General features: G+C 48.1%; 1 protein-coding gene across 1 annotated transcript in view; it reads right to left on the bottom strand.

Annotated features, from left to right (window-relative positions):
* Positions 1-768: 768 nt before the first annotated feature.
* PLXND1 (plexin D1) overlaps positions 769-14,809 on the bottom strand; it is a gene marked incomplete at its 5' end in the record, with an annotated part of 117,830 nt that continues 103,789 nt past the window's right edge. The window contains 7 exons of the mRNA XM_019536986.1: positions 769-3,363; positions 4,059-4,133; positions 5,183-5,323; positions 7,917-8,064; positions 9,256-9,419; positions 10,178-10,282; positions 12,041-12,075. Of these exons, the coding sequence (XP_019392531.1) occupies positions 3,247-3,363; positions 4,059-4,133; positions 5,183-5,323; positions 7,917-8,064; positions 9,256-9,419; positions 10,178-10,282; positions 12,041-12,075 (785 nt within the window). The remainder of the gene's footprint in view (positions 3,364-4,058; positions 4,134-5,182; positions 5,324-7,916; positions 8,065-9,255; positions 9,420-10,177; positions 10,283-12,040; positions 12,076-14,809) is intronic.

The following is a 14,809-nucleotide window of genomic DNA, read 5'->3' as shown; positions in this document are numbered from 1 at the left end:
TACCAAGACCTCTAGTTGTAGTTAAAACTCCTGAGATGTGTAAGCCTGTTTTTTGCAGTCATTAAGTGCAGCAACAATGTCACGTGAGGGTAGGACAATGCAGGAAGGGGACGGGAAGTGAGAGTATGTGTCCACGCCTGTGTACTGCCTTCCCTTCTCCCACCAGGAGGCCCTGTGCTAAGCAGCAATGGACCACTTCCCAGGCCTTTTAAGGTGACCAGCCTGGAAACTAACCAAATAATCAGCGTTTTCCTTTCCTTGATCTTCTGAGCCTGTTTGCCTGTGGGAAAGGAGAAGCCCTTGTTGACAGGAACGGCTTCAAGGGCTGTGAGCAGCAATGATCCTTAAGAAGGGCATGTCTGGATGCATGCATTTTAGCTGACCCCCACAGGTCATTGGTGTTGAAAACCATGCAGAGCAGATGCATTCTGGGCAGAAGCAGATATGCAAGAAGTGCAGCCACAAGCGCCTGTGCACAAGGGAAGTATCAGTGTTGTGCTAAGGGGAAGGCAGGGCCTTTGTAAGTTTTAAACCAGACTCATGGAGGAAGTTCAGACTTTTTTCCCTAACAACATCCTGTAGTGCCTGCCCCTACCCTTTAAGTTGCAAAGCCTGACCTCTGCTCCAGTGAATGGAAAGGCTGAGCCCATTGCTCCTGCTCACATAGTATGTGCACCTATCTATTCACTTCCATCATCCCGCCTGCCAGGGCTGTGGCCTTCTCAAGGCTCATGGGCAGAAACCTTCCCCACACCAAGTCTGAGCACCTTGTTTTATTACAAAGAGAAGTTTCCAAAGAATCTGCCATTTCCACCAAACAGCAGGGAAGGGACCCACACCCACAATGCCACCACGCCATAAAAAAGCAGATCACAAAGGATATGGGGTTGAGGCAACATGATGAAACCCTCAGATTTCTGGGCTTGGAAGTAATGACCCTAAATGGTTTTAGCAAATATTTTAACTCCTGGGGTCTGTGGGGTATGTGCGCATGGTTGGTGGGTTTGTTTTGTTTTTTTTGCTTTGGAAAAAGAATTGAATAAAGCATAGGCCGCACTGCATGTGCTCTCCGATCCTGTCAGCCAGAGCCGAGCCGAGCCAAGCCATGCCCAGCACTTGATGCCAAGTGCTAAGGAGCCCAGCTGCTTTCCAGTGTTGTGACATGGGGCCCTCCCCGCATGAAGCCCCCTCCTTCCTCAAAATGCAAACCCTTCTCTCTCTCTCCACTGATACATGTCACCTTCAGCTTCCCCATCGCTTCTGTGTGTGTTTCTGGCAGCTATTCACAGTTTGTAAAAGGAAAAAAAAGTAATTTTTTTTTTTTTTTTTTTTTGAAATCTCTCTCTCAATAGCATGTAGCCCAGCTACATCCTTAAAGATTCTGTTCTGAAGCCACTCATTCAGAAAATAGGCTTGAACTTCCACAGTGTTAGTGCTTCTCTGCTCTTGTGGGCAAGCCATTTGTTAAATGCACTGGAGTATGCGTGCAACTTGTTAAATCGCTAGCTACAGGAAAACAAAGCCCAACTGTTCATGGCAATGAGTCCTCCAGGAGGATCTCTGTTGGAGCCCAGGAGCTCAAGGGCTGGTTTGTTCCTATCCAAGTGATCAGCTGGCTGCTAATGAGGATTGCAGACTCCCCTTTGAAACCTGCCTTTGGCGAGGTAGTAGTTTTGCTTTTAATTTCGCATTCAAAGTTTGGTGCCATCAGCAAAGGCTAGAGCCAGGGAGAAAGGTTCAAGGTTAGTTTGGCTTTTCTGGGAGGTGAGTGCAGGCTTTGGAGATGTAAAATTTTATCTGTGTAAAAGAGGAGCCCAGGATGAATGCTGGGATGCATGTGGTCCTTTCCCACCCAGCAAGAAGGGGCCAAGAGGCCTGGAGCTTCTGGCTTTGCATGAGGATGAAACTCTGCCCTTGTGTAAATCCAGAGTAACTAGAGAAAAGCTGCATTGAGGTGAAGGTGTTAATCCAGCATCATACCTGTGGAACTCCATCAATGCTGTGGTTTAAGGCAGAACAGAATATCACCTTTCCTCTTTGCTTCGGAGGCCAAAAGCATGTTGATCAGGCCTGTATCAACCTTGTAGCACCCACCCTAGATCAGGTGGAAATCTAAATACCTACTTGACATTCAGAGGTCAGCTCAATTCTGTTCTGTGACAATAGTGTGAATGTGAAATAAGTCCAGTTGAAGTCAATGGCATTACTCTAGATCTGCCCTGAGAACAGAATTTGGTTGGAGGTGGGGGTGGGAGGGAGTGGTGTGTGAGCCTGCTCACATAGAGAAGATGTAATAAAGGGAAGGATAGTTTTCCCTTTGACCCAATCATCTGTATTTTCCTACTGTGGGTAAATTATTCCTGTCACCACAGGGGTGAAAGGCAGCTATTTAGGGAAGATTTGTCAATTCCGCTGTAAACTCCAGTTCAGTGTGTGCAGAAACATCTGGGAAACGTGGGGAAGTGGGAACAGCTGCACTGGTTTGTTCTTTTGTGATGCTGCCTAATGTACAATGCAATCCCTCCAGCTAGATAACAGCCACTTCTGTTAGGGGTAAAGTGCTTTCACATGTCTTGACTACTTAGGAAGCAATCACATTGCCCAGTCCATGAGTTCCCCATATCGCACAAGTCTCAGATGAAGGAGTGGTTCTGTTTAAACATACAGTACAAAAATAAAAGGCACAAAATACACCTAATGCAGCAGAGAGTGTACAGTAAATAGATTCCCTGGTATTTAAAGTACACAGATGTCAGAGGGACATTGTGAATGGGAGCCCTGATGGCCCTTGATATCTCTGTTCATTGCTTCCTGCAGCTGCCCCACTGCTCATGTCCATCATTACCACTTCCATAACTCTGTTGCTAGTCCACAAGGCATTTCTCTCTAGAAACAGGAACACAGGAAACCAATGGCTGCTTGCAAGCAGGTAGTCAGTTCACTGCGAGCATCACCTCTCCATTTCTGGCTTGAAAGAGCAAATAAATTATGGGTGCCAGGCAGTGCAGATAATGAAAGGGATTCTGAGCTCTTTGAAAAGCTGTAGGCAGTGTCTCCTTCCTCGCCAGCCCATCTCACCAGGTGTGCGCGCCTGCCACCGGCTGGGTTTCAGAATGACCACAAATGACACAACCAAATATGTATCTATCTAAATATAGAGATGTCACTGAAAGGCATGTTCCTTAGCAGAGACGGTGCAGTGGAGAAAAGGTCACTTCCAGGAGCAGTTCTGGTCTCACACGCCAGCTAAGCCTCACTGCAGCACTCATAAATGTTGTCCTCCATGAGTGCAATCACTTGCTCGAACTTGTGCTGCAGTTGTGTGCGCTTCGTCGTGGGGTTGGAGTCCAGGGCATTCACAATCTGCAAGGGCAGGAGTACCAAGAAATTCATTCCCCGTCTCTTGGGTCCCTAGAACTTGCCGCTCCCCCTCCAGCTCTGTACAAATCCCACTGATCCCTGCCAACTTCAGTGTGGGGCATGAGCAGAAGGGCAAGTCCCTCACAAGCAAACTCAGGTGCCCTCTCTCTGACAGGTTTCATCCCTACTGGATGCAAACGTGAAGCCTGTGGGGCCAGCCCACTAGGCCTTGTTATGACCACTTAGGCCTGATCTTTATGTCCACATCCAGTGTTTGCAGCACAAAGGCACCTATGTGTCTGGCTCCTGGTCTATGGATGCAGTCAGGCAGACACCCCCACACCTGCACTTACACCAGAATTTGCAAGCTAATTTTCAGGCTGAGTGGTCAGTGGTAGTGTCCTTAACCTGCTGCTGATCTGACAAAAGACATGAAATACTGGGTTTCCCATGGAAACTGTAAATAACTGTATGTTGGGGAGACAACTGAGGAGGCCAGAGGAGGAGGAGAAAGACATTTTAGGAAAATATGGCCATCCTGGGCCCTGAGCTCAGGGTGCTCTGTAACAGAGGTGGTGTCTTCCTGGGGTTGCTGCTCCAGGGTCTAATGAGACACAACCAATCACCCACAAAAGGTATTTTCCCCAGACACACCAGGTATGGAGCACTGCTTTCCCTAAACAACCAAAGCCGCTCACCTGAGGACGGTATCTCTTGGCGTACTTGTAGATTTCTGCCATGGCGACGTTTGTGTTAAACTCATTCCGGTATTTCTTCACGAAAAGAGAAAAATGGGAGGAGTATTAGCATGCCACAAGTGGTCAGCCGAGCTAATCAATGGGGCAGGTCTGCTTTTGCTCTAAGTTCACGTTGTTTCAACATGGCCTTTTCCCTTCTTTGCTATTCAAGGTATGTTAATACTGGTCTGGGGACTTGGTGCCAAAGTGTGTTCCAGGTACAAATAGGTGCCATCGATGGGAGTTGCATTTGTTTATGCCAGGGGTGAATCTGGCCTGCAGTATCTCTGTGTAGCATTGCTAATTCCTTGATCTCAAGGTGCTCCACAGTGGCGAGCAAGCACCGGAGCTGATCAGAAATGCCCAGACCACATATTTTCTGTTGGAACTGGCCAGCTGTGGAAGCTGAAATGTTTTATACAGATGGCCTGATTTTGACACAGCTCCCACAGAACCCAGCCATGGTTTGACAGCTGCAGACGCTGTTGCCTGCTCACTAAGCGTGGCTCTCTGCTAACCCATCTGGTGTGCTGTGCTGGAGTCTAGGCTTCTGGGGTCCATGGCAGCCCACCAGAGGGACTGCTCTGAAGTTAGGATCAGCAGATGCTGGGCATACCAGAAACCAAGAAGAGCCAATACTTCCAAGCTCTCAGTTTCTAGGCTCTTTGGCACTGAGCTCAGTGCTGCTGCCACTAGACCACAACCAGTGCCCAAGCTACATAATGTTAGCTTGGGTACGTCCACATCCCACAGCAGTTTGAGCATTAACTACAGTGCACAAGTAGTCAAAGCTGGGTTAGCTGATGTGGCTGTAGGTTATAGACCCAGTGCAAGAGATGGTTCCTTTAAGGATTTTGCCTTCACCATTTAGCACAGGTGAGGTTCAGTACTGTAGCACCTGCTGTAGTCCCTAACTTCCAGCACTGCAGAGCTGATCACTGCATGCCTCGTCCACAGGCTCCCAATTCAGCAATCAGGACAGGAGTACTCAGCAGCATGGAGAACATGTAGTGAAGTCTGTTTGGCACCACTGGGTGTGGGACTCGGCATCCCCTAGCTCTGCTACAGCTTGGCATGTTTCTTACCCGAGACTCCTCGGCCAGGTGTGCATTCATTTCCTGCTCGCTGAGGGGCGGCATGTCATGGATCTGCTTGTAATACCGCTGCACTATCTTCCTGTACTCCGGAATCTCCTTGGCATACAGTAGTTTATTGGTAGGTGAGTCCTAGAGGGAGAGAGAGATTTGATTTTGTGCTGGCTCCAAGACTGAAAGTTTTCTGCACTGCTCTTGCCTTGAAACAAAATCTTCATCTACATCCACATTCAGGAAACAGATCAATTTGGGGAGGTTGGGGGCTGATTTTAAACAATGGTGTGGAGAGTTCTTAATTGTGTGACTAATCTGCATGTACAACTGCTGACACTGGGCCTGTCAATCAGGGTATTGTTTACATTGACACACACACAAGGTCCAGCTTGTTCAAAAAACTCAAGCCCTCAGCGTCCCCTTGGCACTTTCGAGGGTAAAATACTGACTCAGGTTTTAATAGAATTGATTTAATTTATTTTTAATTTGTTATAATGATACGTCTGTCTCATTGTGTGTGGGTGTGCAAATTAACAGAGGGAAAGTAGCAACTGCGTCTGAAGCATGTCTATTTTGACAATACCATCTTAGCCTTGCTAGTGAGCCATCAGAAATAGTGCAGTCCTTTCATAGCCTCCTTCATACAGATGCCTGAGTAAACTGGTGCCTGTCCCAACCTCTGACACTTAAGTGTAAGGACACTATGGGAGAGGTACCAGCTGATCACCTAGCCCAGGGAAAAGACAAGTCCCTGAATTGCACCTAGCAGTGACTTGGCGGCCTATGGGCACTGCTGTAATATGCTACAAGGCACCCCTTACGTTAACAGCATTTAACACCCCCTATCAGGTTTCGATCCCATATGAGTGCACTGCAGAAATTCAGTCTATTCATATTCCTTGTGAATATCATTTCCTTTGCAAAGGAACCAACCCCAACCTGTTTGTGCTGTTCCTCAGTTTCTGCATATAGAAAGCGTCTTTTCAGTGGGAAACTGGAACAAGGAATATGTATCCCAGTTTATTATATGCACCATACAGAAGACCTGAGTCTGAGCTCACACCAGTTCAGTCCAAGGCTAATAGCCCATTGGGCTAGTGTGGGTAAAGCACACCAGTTTTTAGCCAATGGTACACAAGGGAGTGATGTGACCTTTGCTTTCTCAGCCTGAATGACCAAATACCCCATTACAAATGGTTCAGATACGTGCAGTCCTTGGCTTGGGACTAGACTAGGGCTTGGACTTGTGCCTCCAGAGCTGCAGTGAGACACCTTAGCTGCCCTGCCACCACACGCCACACTCTAGTTAATGACGGGAGCAGCTCCACAGGCAGCATAAAACTGCATTGGGATCCAGCTGGTGTCAGTGCGTTGGGCCCATGGGGGGGTTAGGTGACATGTTGCATAGTCAGGACACCTCATTTTTATTCTTATTGAGTAAATGAGAGCTTTATTCTTCCCACATTACTCAACAATCCCCAAACTCCAGTTATTGTTCTGAAGAGATTTCCATCTGCTGCCTGACCCTGCCTGACCTCTCCTCTCTGAATCGACAGCTTGACAAGGACAAATGGTAGGTGTTTTGTAAGCGGCCAAAAAATGTTCACAAACCCAAACAAACAAAAATCAAGGGCTCATTAGATCTTCCTCCAGTATTAATCTCTCCTGGTAAAGATTTCCTGGTGCTTTCAATTTAGGTGGAATGTGCTGCTCTGGCACCCAGCACGGAGGGGTGGCTCTGCGTCACAAGCTGAACACGTGCCAGCATTGAACAGCAGTGAATTAAACCTGTGCTCATAAAACTTATTTACGTCGGGAAGTTTCATATGTCAACACTGAACCATAGAGAGAGCAATCTCTCTCTCACCGGCCCCCCCCCTCCCCCAACTTTTGGCTTGCTCAGATACAGACCTTGGATCTGATCTCAGGCTGGGGCAAAATAAGAGTTATACTGGGGATAAAGCTGGTGTAAGTGAGATGAGAACCAACCCCTAACTCCCTAGGCTGTTGCACGCTTAGAGTCCATTACTTCCAGGCTTTCACTTAAACTGTTCACATGGTAAAGGGGTGGAGGGTTTCGGGCCAGTAGAGGTCAAGCCACATAACAGGTCCAAAATCACAATGGTGATTGAAGTAAAGGAATAAAAACTGTGCAAAAGGAAGCCTCAGCAACATACAATCTTGGGGAGGACTGACATCTCAGCCTGGAGCCTGGCCTCTCTAAATCAGTGTGCATCAGGAGCAGCTTCTCTAAAAACAGCGGTGCTACACTAGGGTAAAACCAGCACCATCAAGCAGAATCAGGTACACAGGGTCTGCAGATGAAGCTAAACTGTGTTTGCACTAGAAGAGCTTTCCAGCAGACCTCTAGCAACATATGGTGGGGCCTTTCCTGGCATGGCTATGTTGACTGGCTAGCAAAACTTTTTCAGGCCCTATTGAGACCGATGGATACCAAGCCCAACTTTCTAAGTGTAGACCAGCTCTAAAGAGGCCTGATTGCAAACCAGCTACCAGCACTCTTTAATGATTTTAATTCTTATCTCACTTCCACCAGGGTAAATCCAGAGTCACTTGGCTGAAGTCACTGAAGTGAAACTGGGGTGAATGAAACATCCAGTGATGATGACAGTTTTACTTGCTGCCCACTGCAGCTCTCCCGACGCTGAAAGGGGGTTGTCTATCTCAGCAGGAGCTGGGGTGGGTGGGGAGGGGCTCTGCCAATCTGTACCTTGCCCAGCTGCAAGTCGGAAAGAGAACAGGCATCAATGAAGGCCTGGGCAATGACGGAGAGGCAGGCATCAATATGGTCAGTCTTGTCGATGTCAAAAACAAACTGGGGGTTCTTCAGGATGTTGACCCAGAATCGCAGAGGTAGGCTGCAAAGGGAAGACATCAGAAACACAGGTCAAATGGACTTCTCCAGGTCACTCCCTCACAACAAAAGAATTAGAAACAGCAGTGATGGGGAAGCAACAGGGAAAGAAAATGAATAAAAAGTGTGTGTGTGTGGGGGGGGGGGAATGGAAACAAGGCTTCTTATTTAATTGCAGTTATAACTATGTGCTTTCCTCACCCTGCTGAGCTAGAAATGGCAGGCAGGTATTTTACAGCTAAAGGGAAGTTTAATTTTTAAGCTGAAGAATGAGGATCTGATGGGAACTGCCATCCACTAACTGGACCCAGATTAGAAGTGGTGGCTGGGAGTGAAAGGTTCTGCAGCTTAGTAGCAAACGTGTCTATCCTGGCCCCTCAAAAAAAATCTAACAATCAAATCTGCATGCACTTATACTAACTCAGAGGTAATTTGCATTCATTTCCATACACTGACTTTTCTAGGCAAAAGACATTTTTTAATTGCCACAAATTGGGGGTGCTTATTCCCTCTGCAGCTACATCAGGGGTAGCTGTTCTTTCCTTCGATGGTGGGCTGAGCCTCTCTTCCAAGTTCACATGCTCTATTCTGCTGAACCTCCTGATTTCTCTGTTTCTCCCCAGTTAAAATATCTGAGCCTCCTTCCAGTTTATCCCCTGCTGTGTCTCTCTCTCCCCCTCAGGCTCTGTGCTCCTTTTTATGACCTCCAACCCTCCCCTTGGCACTCTGGGCCTCAGCTACTTATCTGCTAGCTGGACCTGTGTTGCCAAATCTCATGACTTTATAGTGAGTGTTATGATACGGTACTGCCAACTCTGGGAGTCACATCAGTGCAGCTTTTGCGACACATAGGTTTCTAGTCTTCTTGGTTGCAGAGATAAGACTGAAAATGTCACCCTAAAGGTTCAGAAGCTAGAGGCAACAGAAATGAACCCAAGTACTCGACCATCTCAGGGCGTGTGGGACTGACTCATGATTTCTAAATGCAACCTGCTGTCCCCTTCACCCATCTGCTTTTCCCATCCTTTCTTGGTCTTCTCACCTGTCTTACCCTTAGTTTTCCTCCTCATTTTGCTGTCTGCCCTAATGAGCACCCTGGGAGGCCCATGTTTACTACCCAGGTCTCTGCCCCATGCTTTGAATCCGCTTGTCCTGGGAGCTGGAAAAAAGGAAAGAACAGTCTCCTCTTCCAAACCTGTTAGTCTTCCAAATGTGCAAAGTATCAGGGTCCATTATTCCCCTTTTCTCTGCTTGCTCTTCCAGGAAGTCAAAGAAGTACTTGATGGCCACAGGTGGCTTGTCTTCTCGGATGCTGAGAATGGCTTTGAATAAGTCATCCAGAAATTTCTGCAGGGTGCCCTGTGGGACAAACACACACACACAGTATTGAGCAGGGAATGGGAAAGCAGGGACAACTGAAACCAAGTTACAACTCCCTAAGGGCTGCTTTTGTTCTTCACAAGTAGGAGACCCTTAGCTGCCAGCTTAGTAAGTTCAGGGAGGAAGGAGTTGCAGAAGTGGAGAGGGAAAGATTTGTTTGTGCATGGTGATACAATTAACTTTAGTTGGGATCTAATGTCTTTTGGCACTGAGGTTCCCTTTCTCCGCTGCTGGGATCTCACACATCTGTGATGGTTCTGCACAGTAAACAGAAGAGAATACTGGAAACTGCTGGCCAGTCTTATGATCTGTGCTCCAGTTAAACATGCTGGGATTGAGGATGGGTGCCAAGCCCTGGATGTGAACAGCCCCAGAGCACAGGGAAGTCCAAATCTGAATCCAGATTGAACAAGTTCTCCGCTTCGTCCCGAATTGAACACCAGATCTGAATGCTGGGTTTTGACCCTCCAAGGTGTCAGAGCCCCTTCCCTGAGTGCAGAGTCAGGTGAGAAGGCAGGAGGGTATGGCTTGTTTTCAGCGGGAAATTCTGCTGGTTGAAAGTGGTCAGAAAGTCAGGCTTCCCATCTCCTCCACAGTATGGGACACTTGAGGACCCATCTCTACTCAGGCCAGAAACTTGATCTTGCTTAAAATAACACCTCACTTTTCAGAACAGATTACAAACAGCACTTCTGCTTCCCATTACCTGGAACTCACACAATCCCAGTTTCTCTTACCTTTGTAGAAAGCAACCGGGTCAGGTAGATCTCTGGTAGGACTTTTTTTCTATGGCTCTGCCTGTGGGACTTCTTATGTTCAGTCGATTCATCACTTGGAAGAACCTGGTTCAATGCAAAAAAATATACTTATGATTCCCGCCTTTGGAGCATCTTGCACTGAGGACTCCTACCGAATAAACTTGTTTAAAGGAATGCTGGGTCTAAAATATTCATCACTATCATTGCTTTCAGCTGAGTGTATGGATGTTAGTAGGGAAAGAATTAAAGTGCAAAAAATATTTTCTGATTCCCATATATGCCTCCTTGTTCTTTACAACTTTTAACAACACAAAGTGCCTTTAAAGTGCTATGCAAATGTTAACTAAGCAACTCTCATCCCCTCTGAGGGGCAGGGAAATAGTATTACTGGTACTGTGATGTGCTCAACCTCATGCAGCGTTTCAGGGGCAGAGCTGGAGTTCAGAGTCAGGCATGTCTGGCTTCTAGCTTCATGCTCAGTCCACTAGACCATGCTGTTTTTTTGAATGCTCTGTTTCTCCAAGGCAGCTAGCATAGGCCACTGGCAATCCCTGCTCTTTGCTGTCATCTCAGCAGCCATGTAAGATGCATACTGTCCATGTAGGGGCTCGACCATGCCTTTGGACCCTCTGAGGGGCAGTGGCAAGTGAACATAGAAGGAAGGGAGCCATCAGCCATTATCACACACAGAGCTCCAGCCCCATAGTGATGGCATCATCAAGAAAGAAGATTTTCTCCTCTTCTGTCATATAATCTGAAATAACAAGGGTCCAAGAGCTGAAATGGAGGGCACCAGTGACATATTCATAACACTGAATATGATTCCTCCTTCCTGTTGGTTTTACACCATTGACTTCAGTGCAATTACTTCTAATTTACATCAGTCTAAGACTTTGAATCAAGGCTATGTGAACCTACCTACCCCCACTTTGGGCCAGATTGTCAGCAGGTAGAAATTGCTGTGGCTCCATTGCAGGGAAGGAGGCTGCGCTTATTGAAGCCAGCTGAAAACTAGGCCCTTTGTCTCTTGCTAAAATAAGTCACAATCAACTGAGAGAATGGTCAGGCTGAACCTCTTTGTGCCAGGGACTGAGTACTTTGCAGAGATCAAGCTTATATTTTTGCAGTGAATTCAATTTTCTGAAGCATAACCACTGCCTCCCCATATCTGTGCATTGGCAGCCATTGTAACGGTGAAATATGTAGAAATATGTATGAGATGATGATCAAGATTAAGATAAAGCCTCAGCTCTCCCTCTCTCTGCCAAAAGTAACGTGTGTTCAATTATTATCTCAATACCCAAACAATGCAGTAACCACAAAGGTCTTGGCCACCTGCCCCCTGGGCAGGCCTGATCCCAAGCCGGCATGCTGGCAGGTTGACAAATACATCTGCTCGAGCGTCCTGTACATATGGAAAACATTCCTACCCTTGCCTGTGACAATAAACTATACGCAGCGTTTCTGCTCTTTGCTTCTATGTTCATCCACTGCTGCAAGGGAGGTTCGTTCCATAACTGTGCACTAAAACTTCCACTTAGCCACAGCCTCCTCCCCTCCCACCACACTCCCCTCATTAAGCAATTATTTTTACAGCCGCAAGAAAGGGCTTGGTGAAACGTTGTTCTTGGGATTTGTGACTGCCTTCTCCCTTCTTTATTTGTACCTTGTCAGTCAGGCAGTTTCCTGGTGAGAGGGTCCTGAATCCAAGCAGACACTCCCCACAGAGGACATGCAGGAAGGGGGGGAGGGATGGCAGAAGTGACCTCTAAGAAAAACACCTTGGGCCACACACAGTGGGAGAGCCATTACCCCTGACCATGCTGCGAATGGGATACTTACCAAGTGGAAGTATTTCTCGGTATCCAAATCCTTCACTGCAAAGAAGAGAAAGAGACACATTGCTTTAGTCTGCTAGAGCATTCGCCACTAAAAAGCCCAAGGGCTTGTGGGGAGAAAAGCAGATGCTGTACTTAGTGCTTTTGGACCACAGGAGGGTGGCTAATCCCGAGCATAATACTGCCAAGGGAATTACGTCCATTTTACAGATGGGGAGCCAAGGCAAGTGACATGCCCGAAGACCATGTAAGTCACGATTAGATCCCAGGAGTTTCTGGCATCCAGGCCAGAGCTCAGCTCACTCAGATAGACCTCATTATGCTTGTCCTTGGCTGTACTTCGGCATTAATCATTGCCGGACTGCACCTCATTACAAACTGACTCAGATTTCAGAGACAGCCTCTTATCACCTCATCTTGAAAAGGCAACTGATTTCTCTGTGTTGCCTAGTTCAGGCTGCCAAAGGCTGTTGCAACTGTTTGTTTGCAGGCAAGGGCTGCTGCTTTCAGAAGCTTCCTAGTTTCATAGTTGGCAGGGACGGGAGGGACCTGAGCAGGTCACCAAGTCCGACCCCCTGCCATGGGCAGGAATGAATGCTGGGGTCAAACAACCCCAGCAAGGTGTTCATCTAGCCTCCTTTTGAAGACCCCCGGGGTAGGGGTGAGCACCACTTCCCTTGGAAGTTGGTTCCAGGTCCTAGCTGCCCTGACTGTGAAGTAGCACCTCCTGATATCCAGCCTGAGCTGGTGGTCAGTAGCTACAAGGAGAGACCCACTAAGACATGCATCCTGCCAGGGTTCATTCGCTCTGTAGGTTCTACCTCCTTTAGCCTCCGAGTATGTCCTTCAAGGAAGGGCCTGCGGTGACCTCTCTCCCCGAGCCAGACCCCCTGCTTCAGCCACTCTCAACCCCAGCTCACAGGAGAAGGCTGGCGCTTGGACTCTTCTGTGTCCTTCCCACTTCAGCCCTTACAGTCTGCCTCTCTGCCCCAAACAGTGCAGTGACCTTCTTGCAGCTTAAAAGTGCTCTGCAGAGGCAAACAACACTGGGCCTGTGTCCTCCTTCTTCACGTCTGAGTGTGAAGAAGACCTAAAAGATGGTGGAGGGGTGCTTTGATTGTTTCTTCATATCAACTTCTTGTCTACCTTGGCTTTAGTGACAAAGAGTTGGAGGTTCACAGGTGTTTGGACCTGGCTAAATGAGAAGGGAAGGGATTTGTAATCAGGTGGTTTCAGACTCCTTTTCAATGTTGTTTTCACGATCATGTGTTTAGTGACAACCTCGCTAGCAATCACCTGGGAGAAAAGCATTCTTTGTGAAAGATTCAAATAGTTTCACACTGAAGTTTGGGGGAATTGCAACCCTGTTCCCTCAAGCATTCTACAGTACAGAGGAGAGGAAACGTGTTGATTCAGATATTTCTAAAGTAACAGCTCCTAAGACTAACCCTCCTTGCTCCTCCACCCACACTGTTCAAGAATAAACACCTTGCAGTCCTCCTCTACACCTCTGGGAGAAGCAAAAGCGGGTCACAAGAACCAATGGGATTTTATTTTTGCAAGCACTTTGCAAAATCCTTCAAAAGCTGAAACCAGAAGTTTGGAAGCATCCCGCTTGTCAGGATGTCAAAGGGACTCACACGTGGCTCAACCACTGAAACGTCCATCTGCCCACTGGAAACCACCCATTTGGCTAACAGCTCCTCTGCCCCAAGCCTCATGTGAAATACCAGCAGAGACCTGGAACCAGGACAGTTTCTTGACTCAAGGGCAGCCATGCAAGTATGAGGTAACACATATGGGCCTAGTCAGCAGCACTGACAGCAATGACCTTATGCCACCCAGTCTGGTAACCAAATGACTGGATTCAGGGCAGCTTCCAGACCTGGGGCTCCTCCACACAGCCCTGCCAAAATCCTGCTGTGGCACTTCTCCCAGAGACTTGGATTCCCCTGGTTTTTTCAGTTCCTTGGCTGCTGTTCAGAGAAAGCCATGGGTTGCCACCAACAGAGCTCTGAGTGTCCCTGCTCTGTCCTTCTGTCTCTCTGGCTGTCACTCCTGCTGCGCGGTCTGCATGTGCATGGCAAGATTTTATCACAGGAGGTCCTACAGCTTCAGTGTCCTGTGGCCAGGTCAGGTCACCCAGGGCTCTCCGCCTCTCGGGAATAAGGAATCCAATGGGAAGGAGGGGGTGTACGAGAGCTGATTGTCTGCTGTTTCCACAGGGCCAAGTGCCTCTTTGCTGATGGTCTAATCAGGCTAATCATAGGCCCCAGTGGGCAAACAGTGCCAGCTGGAAGACCACCGAGGCCCTTGTGGGGCTGGACGGGTTCCCGAGGACGGAGGCAGTGATCTGTCCCTTTGTCACAGGCTGGCTCAGAAGTGGGTGCTGTGCCAGACACGGCTGAGAGCACAAATTGAATCCTGAGGCCAAATGCAGGGGGGCCCTTCCCCAATCTTAATTGTACTCAGTTTTGCCTCAGGGCTTGGCTGCCAAAGAGGGTCACAACGCATGAGTCTGCCACATGGTGCAGCCCTGAGCAAGAGAAACAGGCAGCTGAAACTGAAGGCAGCCAGGCATTGCTAGAACGTGTGCCCCGTCTCCCAGGCTGATGGCGCCTGGCCTGCGTGTCAGCCGCCCTTCCAGGCAGAGAGGAGAGCAGGGCAGGCTGATTGTCACCACTGCCTGAATGGCTGTGCACGAATGTTCAGAGGATGACACCACGGGGGCAACGACACTCGCAGGACTGCAGCCAGCACAGAAAGGGTTAAC

The sequence above is a fragment of the Crocodylus porosus genome, unplaced genomic scaffold, assembly GCF_001723895.1.
Source record: "Crocodylus porosus isolate Cpor-Errol unplaced genomic scaffold, CroPor_comp1, whole genome shotgun sequence".
In the NCBI taxonomy this organism is placed as follows: Eukaryota; Metazoa; Chordata; order Crocodylia; family Crocodylidae; genus Crocodylus; species Crocodylus porosus.
Note: the sequence above shows the minus strand (reverse complement) of the source record. Positions and strands in the feature narration are given on the sequence as shown.